The 10,047-nt window shown below is 39.4% G+C and overlaps 1 protein-coding gene across 1 annotated transcript in view; it reads right to left on the minus strand.

Moving 5' to 3' along the window:
- Positions 1–1,059: 1,059 nt before the first annotated feature.
- Positions 1,060–10,047, minus strand: part of LOC145395716 (uncharacterized) — a 134,481-nt gene continuing 125,493 nt past the window's right edge. The window contains exons 5-6 of the mRNA XM_080269260.1: positions 8,408–8,554; positions 1,060–2,573 (exon numbers count right to left, since the gene is read on the minus strand). Of these exons, the coding sequence (XP_080125386.1) occupies positions 1,060–2,573; positions 8,408–8,554 (1,661 nt within the window). The remainder of the gene's footprint in view (positions 2,574–8,407; positions 8,555–10,047) is intronic.

Here is a 10,047-nt window from a genome sequence, read left to right on the forward strand (position 1 = left end):
AATGATATTGATCTTGCAATGCTTAATGACTAAAAATAATCTTGGTCAACTCTCTAAATAGCCTTATCACCTTTGTTTCCTATTTACTTTAACTCATCGAAACTATGGATATTTGACTGGCCAGAATTGTCTGCAGGGGTGCAATCAACAATGTCCGCAGCCTACAAAGTTAAAAACAGCAGATTGCATACTGCTCCAAAACCACCCCAATGCTGTTACAATGCTTAATCTTTACCTCAGACGGAGAAACTGTTAGATATTGTATAACTTGAGCTGCCATCACAATGTATGGCACAAATTTAACACTGATGTATGTTTTAATTACTTTTTTTTTTTAACGATTCGAGAGTTCTACAGTCTGTACGAGAAATACAAATCTGAAAGACATCTGACATCCTCCTCTTCCCACTCCCTACATCATGGGGGACTAGCTGATTATCAGTGTAATATATATGATTAAAATACTTAAGTTAAAATAAAATACAAAGTGTTCTTATGTTACTACATAAGCTAAAACACAGCATTTGATTATGAAATAACCAAGTCATGCAACACCACATCTGCTCCAGGTCTGCATGAAAGTTTGATTAAAGTAGTATACCATATTATTATTTAGTTGCAAATAAATGCTTATACTATAGCTAACTCCATTACCCAAATTACGCGAACATATTCATACCAAACATAACAATAACACACATAAATAAAATGCTAAAATATATATTCACAGTATCAGCACTAAACTTATATTTTGCTACCTATGGTAATCTGGGCAACCCTCTGACAGGGTCTAAAATCATAAACACTAGCCAATCCAGCCTAATGACAGCCGAGGACGGGATACATGGACAGATATAACAACAGACTAACACAGCAGCTACATTCACTCTCCTGGAGATCGGATGGGGAAAATATATTTTGGAAATGCCTATCTTTGAAAATGAATGTGATTCCTTGTTTCTTTGTACAAAATGCATCTCTATAATGGATGGAAGGCAACTATTATCTTACATAACCATCTTAATACAACTAACAGAGGCCATGGGATAATAAACACTATTAAAAGGGAAGATCCAGCTTCCATACAGATATGGGTCGCTTGAATGCAGTCATCTGGTCGATTTCCTTTCCACCCACAATATACATAGCGTTTGGAGTGTGGGCTTCTCGCACAGGCTCTTCTTTCATGAAGGGATTGATACGAGGGGCAGGAGGATCTCTGCTTCCTTCTGGTGCACCTTGTGACCCCTGATTAGTAGAACCACCTGATTGCTCTGGCTGACCTGAAGAGAATGTGACCTTGGCTGCAGAGGTAGGTTTGTTGGTGGAGCTTCCATTGGTTCGTGCAGGTTGGTCGTTGGCATGGCTCTTGTTGAACCTTGCATTCTGGCTGTCAAATGTCACAAAGTCCTCCAGTGTTTGTATAGTAAGGTCAAGTGGTGTTCTGCGTTCCATCTCAACCCCAAGACCAATGCCAGAGTCTGGTGGTGTTCTCAACATCTCAGCGAACTCCTTGTGCCTCATACTTTCTAGATCCAGGGCTCCTGCTCGCCAGTAGTCTTGGCTAAGCAGACCTCCGGAATTTCTTTCTGGTTCTCTACCTGGGTCAAATCCTACATAGTTTGGGTTAGCAAAGCTACTAAGTCCACTGGCGTTATAACTGGCTGGCCCATAGAGGTTAGTATTGCTGCTAAGGTTACTGTCAGTGGTACATGAAAATGACATGAGGTTTTCACTAATACTGGTGTCAGCTGATTGGATTGTGTCGTCTTGACTAAAAGCAAGACGACCTTTGATGCCAGCCATGAGATCAGATGGATCATCCTCAAGACTGGCCTCAGCTGGTCCTTCAGCTGGCATGACCGTTATGACCTTCACTTGGTTGACTGGCATATGTGAGGCTGAACTGCTCTCCTCGCTTTCACTCTTGAGGTCTCCAAAGTTGGGTACTGACGCTATGTCTCTTGTCATACCCGACTTTACTCCTTCAGGTTTTACTTCTTTGTCCTTCCCCATGAAGTGAATGCTCTGAGATTTGACAATTTTACTACCTAAGCTATCGCAAGTACTTGCAAGAGACTCTTCAACTATACTTTCGGTGCTATCATTACTCAGCATGCTGTAACTGTAATATCGACCTAAATGGGACAGATTTAATTGTGAAAACTTTGAGATGGACAATTTGAGTTGTGTGGTGGGTGCATTGGTGCAGTTCTTCTGGATGAGATTGCGGAGCTTGGTTGGGTCGAGGTCGAGGTCATCATCATCCACACATTCCTGGCACCCACACGTCCTTGCATCGCTGTCTCCTTCCATGCCACTCTTGTTGCCTCCTGGGTTATTGGAACTGTCCGGGTGGATCCGTCTAGTGCGGTAGGAGTCATGACTGTAGGAGCTGCCATAGCCACTGCTGCTACGACTGCTGCTGCTGGCAGAGGAGGAACCCGTGTGGGAGGATGCACTGTGGAAACGAGGACCCTTTATATGATGCGATGGGGCAACAAATGCACAGAACTGAGACCTCGGCTGTGGCCTGATCCCCGAGGACACAAGGCGCTCCCAGGTGCACGTAGCTGTGGAGGAATAAAAAGCTTTAGTGTGATAATTTGTGACACTATGCAATAAACTATCATTAACGTCTTGAATCAAGTGATATCTTTTAGTTTATTTTTACAGGAGAGAATTTGAACTGGAAAGGTTACAGATACCCATGACCACTTTCAGTACCTGAGGTGTATAAAAACCACTAAATAAAACTGGATATATGAGTCATGTTCTGGAACTGAAAATGGCTCTTGATGCACCTCATAACAGAAATATCAATGCTTTCATGGCCACAATAAATGTTGAATACTGTATGTGGTCTTTTGATCTGACACTTTGGATGGAATAGCAGTTTCAGCGACTGCAATCTAAAACTATTCTGCAATTTCCAAAGAACACAAAATTCTCTTCTCTTTTAGAAATTTCTCTCATAGTAGTCATATGACAGATTTTGAAGTACATGTAGTTTCTCACATTTACTTTACGTTGGTGAAATCTTCTGGCTAAGTAAGGGTTAGTTTAATTCCGGTATAAATATATTAGCATTAAAAAAAACGTGATTCCTCTCCAGTGGCTGATTAAACTTCCTGCCCCTAAAGTAGTGTACTGTACCTGAAAATAACTGCACACATCTGATAATCATACAAAAAATGGTTGTAAACGCCCCATTGACAGTATCCCTATTCAATCTTGTCATGTATGAATTTGTCAGAATGCAGTCCTCCTTCATATTTCATTCCAGTTTTCGTAAAGCTTAATTTCTCCTTTGGCATTCTTTAACTGCCTGGAGGATAATATTTTCTGATTCAAGTAGAGTTGATAAGTTGGACACTGCTCATACCTGGTTTAGGCTTCCTACATTCTGCACTCTCCTCATCCTGTGCAAGTTTTTTTTTTTTCTTACTTTCATCAACAGGAAAATTTCGTCCGTATTTCTTTAAAGTGGTGGTTATATTTATTTTCTTGTAATACCTAAAATGACAGCTGCAAACTAGTGACGATGAAGTACGAGATTTGTGGGCTATACTTATTAGCTTTTCCCACGTTTTATTTCCTTTTCATCCCAATGGGAGCAAAAGAAAAACACTTCATAGCTTCTGACTGGTTATCGCAGCTCGTTAATATGTAAACCATTTTTAATGTGCTTTGCTGTTATGGGACAACTGGCATCGTCTGCTGTTTGTTTAGAACCAGCACATGGTTAACGTGGTTACGAGACGTCACACTTCGACTGTCTATTTGTGAAATTCCTTACTCTTGGTACGAATATATATGCATGCACCTCACTAATGACCATGTTCAGCAGCACGGTACTAAAAATATACATTATACCCACACTTTTTCCGTAATACCGACTTGCTTTCCTCAATAGCTCCGTTCGGTGATAGCTCTCATTAAATCTAGTAAAATAGACATAACATGAATATACATAAAACAACCCAATTCCCTCAATAAATCTAGTAAATTACAAGACTTAGCATTATTATAGTCAAATTATTTACAGGTCGTAAATTCCAAATTACAATAAGTAGTAAGTAGGAGGCATTAAACTGTTGGACTTTCAGCATTCATTTTGCAATACTGCGCACTATACTCCCCGGTTTTCAAATCTTACCAATGCCTGTCTCTTGTGTAACATTTCCTCAATGCACCATCATATTCCCTTTTATACTGCTATTATCTTTATAAATATCGCATTATATATTATCAACTTCACGTAAGCAGAAATCAGCTAGCCAGGAAACGATTTTTTTTTTTTTTTTTTTTTACCCGTAGTTAATACATCTGATTTAGTTCGTACACTTATCATGTATGCTTTTGCTTGACTGATATGCAGATAGTTTTAAGAAAAGGAGTGTGAAAATAGCAAAAGCTGAAAGCATGCAAAACTTGTCCCTTCCTTATAAAGTTGAATAAATGAGTCAAAACAGTGTTCATCTGACCGACTGGGAAGAAAGACTGCATAGCCTACCTGCAAAACCCTGCCAAGAAAATTGAACAAAAGTGAGGCAAATTTCAAATCTGCTCATTTTTAAATTGAAGTCCCAAGAAAAATGAATAATAGAGAGCCAAATTTCAAATCACCTCGTTTTTAAACTGAAGTCCATAGGCAATGGGATAGGCAGACTGAAGAATAGGTTAAAAATGACCTGCTGTGTACATGAAAGACAGACAGTACTGGTTAACTCTGCTTTAAAGGACTGAACAAACAAAGGGTGAGAATATACAGCTGAGATGCATACAAAGATCTAAGAACAGCTATAAATCTTGTAGTACCAAATTACTGGTGAAGAGGCAGAGGCTGAAGGGAGTCAGTGTGAGGGATAAGTTGAAACCGAGTAATCAGAGGTTTCATGCCGTTTTCCGTTTTCATCAGAATGAAACACCATCCAGAAACAATCAAACCCGCTGCCTTCACCGCACTGTTAACATGGTTGGTCTATAAACTATTCTCTATGTGTACACTTCAGAAGGTTATCAGCAAAATAAAAGCAAAAAAGATGGTGATAGGACCAAACCCTGAGGAACCCAACTAAAGTTTTAAATTTTGGTGGATGATTACATCAGCACCTACAGAATCAGATGGGAGACTTGAGATAAACCACAGAAACAGATGGACACCATAGGAGGGCAGCTCTGGAATTCAAATTTATGCCAGAGTGTTGAAAATCACAGATCTTGTGCAAATGTAAAGGCTTCACCAAAATTATGAAAAGATGTCATGTGAAAAGAATGTACGAGGATTGCCAGTGCAGTGTTCTGGATCGTTCCTACACAGACTGTGAGAATCAAGGCTTAGCATGATTCAAAAGATTCCTGACAAGAAGAAAATAAGACTGAAGAACTTAAAATGCAGGAAACTAAGATTTGGGGAGATAGTTTCAGGAATGGGAACATTCAGTGGTACTCACTGAAAGTCAACCACTATCCCATAATGCCAGAGATCGTCTATAAGGAGAAGATCTATCAACAGTGGTGTTCCTCAGGGCTCTGTCCTATCACCAACTCTCTTTTATTCATCAATGACCTTCTAAGCTGTACATCTAACCCTACCCACTCGTACGCTGATGACTCCACCCTTCAACTTTCCATTCGGTTCCCGCAACGTCCATCTCAGCAGTTACTTCAGGAAACTAGGGATGAGGTTATGACACGCCTAATGTCTGACTTGGCTCGTATCTCTGACTGGGGTATAAATAATCTTGTTATTTTTAATGCAACAAAGACTCAGTTCTTATACCTATCAACCCGACAAAATCTTCCACAGGCGTACCCGCTAATGTTTAATAATATTCAGCTTAATCCTGCATAATCCTTGAACATGCTTGGGGTTTCATTCACTTGGGACTTATCTTGGAAAGATCATATTACATCTCTTGTAAAATCTGCTTCCAAGAGATTAGGTGTGCTAAGCCGACTCCATTCCTTCTTTACCCCTGCACAATTGTTGACTCTACAGTATACACGGGTTTTATCCGCCCCTGTCTGGAGTATAGCTCGCATGTGTGGGGAGGCTCCCCACATAAAGCTCTTCTGAATAGGGTGGAATCTAAAGGCTTTTCGATTCATTAACTCTCCTCTTCTTACTGGCTCCCTTCAACCTCTGTCTCTTTGCTGCACTGTTGCATCTTTATCTCTTTTCTATCGCTACTTCAATGGTCACTGCTCCTCTGAACTGTCTGCTTGCATTCCTCCACCTCTATGACGGGCGCGTAGTACCCGCCTAGCGGCAAACTCTCATCCCTTTTCTGTCCAACTCTCTAATGCAAGAGTTAACCGTTACTCCCAGTCCTTCATTTATGCAACAGGTCAACTCTGGAACTGTCTCCCTCTGTCTGTATTTCCTGCTTCCTATGATATCCAGTCTTTCAAACACAGTGTGTCCAGGAATCTCTAAATGATCGGATCTTGAATTTGGCTCTCTTGTATTTTCTTTTTCTCTTGGGAGGAACAGTTATTGCGGGCTCGTGGCATCTGGTTCCTTCTTCCTAGCATAAAAAAAAAAGAAGAAATCTTCAGCAAAAAGCCGTTAACCAGAACATGGCGAATCTCGGGGTCATATTATTAGTGGCTTTGCAGATTTCACACCTTTTCTTCAGCAATTTACTTTAAGCATTACACCTTTATATCCTCTTGAATGTTACTGATTCAGACTACGCCGTTACTAAAAATCTAGCATAAAAAAGGGAATATAACCGTGTAATAGGCATAAGAAGTCGCCAAGAACAAGATGCTATGACGCCTACTATACCTCTTAGAAGTTGGTCCCCAGCAACGACCATGTGTACAGTTCAGTCAATACTTCCTCTGCACTGTTTCAGAGCCGAGTCAAAACCTAGAGGCCTTGATGAATTAATCAACAATAATTAAATGGGCTGGATTCTCTCACCTGTTAATAATTATCAGTTAGTAAATTTATTACTTACCTGGACTGTATGTGAAAGCTGTACAAATTGTACTCAGTAAATTTTATTCTGTAAATAATTCATTAAGAACGTGCATAGGCTTCTCCTTGTCTTGGTACAAGGTGACAGTATTACATTCACTTCTAGTCACCCAGAATAGTTGGGAAAGAATATTATAATACATAATTACAGTTCTGACCAAAGTTTACATCCGTAACTTGGCACTTGGAATATAACACGTTGAAAATATACATAAAAATACTTATTATCATGTTTACCGTCCTGTGCAATCTTCAGATATATTTGCCTCTCTTCAAACAGGCTGTACGCTGAGCATGTTAAGTACTTGGAAAATTATTCTGGGTAATGCTTGAAGAAGGACTGTTCATCAAAAACTAAGCTAACACCTTAAGTGGTTGAAACACAGCTTGGATTTTACGTTAGGTATTGGGAGACGACAATCCAGCCGAGGGACAATATGCAACATCTATGTAATGTTATGGTGTGAACTACTGTACAGTCCATTTGATTTCATCTGGTGGATGTGGGCTATTTTCACAACCTGAATAGACTACTAAGTCGAGGTTGTATGAAATTTGACAAGCTGCAGTTATGAGGAATGAATTTCCTCATCATCCCTTCGATCTGACTAAACCTGGGAATGAACTGAGCAGACAAGGAACTATGGATCTTTATGCCACTAAGAACCAACCAAATTAAGTACTGAATTAACATCTATACTTTTTCTTTTTTACTCTAATGATCTAAATTCTCGTCCTTTTGTTGCTTATTTCACTTAGCTCTGAGGCAAGATGAGTCAATACTGCTGTTCTACATAATTTTAATATTGCTACTTTGTGGCAAGCATCATAATTGAGTATCAATCTATTTCTACAACTCACTATTCAGGATGGAAAGGTGGAAATTTTAGGTCCAATTCGAGTAAAATGACTTTAGTTAAGTAAACACTCACTAAAGCAAACCCCAATACAGTGGATATCGGATTTAACGAGTGCCATAAAGCCCAATGAACATTTGTTGGCTATTTCGAACAATGATCACTGAATGGGTCACAGTGGGTTGCAATACATGTTTCCTACCCTTTTTACTCTGACCTGACCTGAATTGTTCTCTCCTCATCATACTTGCTGGGTTATAATAACAGAATATAATTATACTGTACTAGTCATGAAGAAGTGCTATGACAAGGATGTGAAACAAGCTGCAGAAGTGTGATTTTATGGGATATGTTAGTGTAAATAGGGTATACATAACATTTTTAGTACAAGAATATGCTATTGTACTCATTTATTTTCAAACATGTGCTTGAACTTTCACTTCAAGGGGGAGGGGGCTCTGATATAACGAACTATCGGCTTTAACGAACCTGGCCTTCCCCCCATGTAGTCCGTTATAATGAAGGTCTACTATAATGTACCGTATAGTGAGTGTCTTACCAAAGTGGAAGCGCCATAGGTCGTTCAGCACCTCCCCTTGCCGCTCTCCCCCAAACACGATCATGGACGAGTGCAGTTTGGCCGCCACGTGAGAGTGTAGGCACCCAGGGCTAGGCCGGGCTCGTATCTGGCTCCACGTTCGTCCAACTGTATGTGGAGAAGGAAAAGTTAAATTAATTTCTGGGTCTTCATTTCACAGTGCTGTACACTGTTCAAATCATACTTCATCAAAGTAAATCTCTCTCTCTCTCTCTCTCTCTCTCTCTCTCTCTCAACAGATGAACGGAAAAGAGATTATCTTTGTTACAACATGAAAGGATAAAAAACAGACATAAATGAATATGGGAAGATTACATCATAGGAACATAACGGAAATATGGTAACTGATTGTCAACCCAGAGATGGTGTCAGAGGAAGAAACATGATCAAGATAGAGTGATGAAATTTGCAGATTTGCTGGGACTAGGTGGACGAAGCCAAGAACCAATAAATTTGATGATAAAGGCTTTTGACCTGCAGGGAAATATAGTTTGGCAATTGTTTCTGGTTATAGACAAATTTTATTCAGCAAATACAAACCTCTATCAGTTAAAGGAATACAGCTGATCGTAATAATGCTCATCTTTAAACAAAATCAGATCGCCAGTACAATTTCCAGACTTTATTTTTTTACTCCAGCCTAGTCCTGCCACCTGCTCCCTTCATTAAAAAACCCATTTCAGTTAAAGGAATAAGCTGATCTTAATACTGCTAATCTCTAAACAAAATCTAGATCGCCAGTACAATTTCCAGACTTTATTTTTTTACTCCAGTCTAGTCCTGCCACCTGTTCCCTTCATAAAAAAAAACTCCTATCAGGTGGAAAATAAAGCTGATCTTAATAATGTTCAACTCTAAACAAAATCAGATCGCCATTTCAATTTTCAGACTTTATTTTTTTACTCCAGTCTTGTCCTGCCACCTGTTCCCTTCATAAAAAAAAACCCTGTATCAGTTAAAGGAAGCTGATAGTAATAATGCTCATCTCTAAATAAAATCTAGATCGCCAGTACAATTTTCAGACTTTATTTTTTACTCCAGTCTAGTCCTGCCTCTTTCCTCCAGCCTCCCCGCTCTTGCACACCTCCGAGCCCTAATCCCGAGCCATTATGAGTGTGGTGGTGCTGGGAGGATAGCCTATTAATGCTCCACACCAGCCACTTTCAACACAACTGCCTTCATAACCACGTACAGGAATCCGGCGCGGGAAAGAAGGAAATTAGCTCGAGAAGATGTTGGCTGAAAACAGTGCAAGAATCAAACTGGAAATTCCTTAACAGTTTAAAATATAACTTCTACGCAACATAATACAAGTTAACGGTAATACTGTCATTATGTCCATACCAGTTTATAATAAAACTTTTGTACATGGTAAAATACAAAGATCAAATTACACTGGCAGTATCCTTAATATATCAAAGTACACGATCTGTACAAAGGAAAATGCAAGGAAGTTTATTATATTGGAAAGTTTTTACAATTCAAAATATAGTCTAAAAACAACATTATGTGTCAGATATACTGGAAAGTTTTTTACAGTTAATAGTATGTTGTATAAATGGCAATATTCAAGTTTACGAAGGTAAGATACACAGGAAGTT

The sequence above is a fragment of the Coenobita brevimanus genome, chromosome 4 (assembly GCF_032717465.1).
Source record: "Coenobita brevimanus isolate Jiangsu-jjx chromosome 4, ASM3271746v2, whole genome shotgun sequence".
NCBI classification, from domain to species: Eukaryota; Metazoa; Arthropoda; class Malacostraca; order Decapoda; family Coenobitidae; genus Coenobita; species Coenobita brevimanus.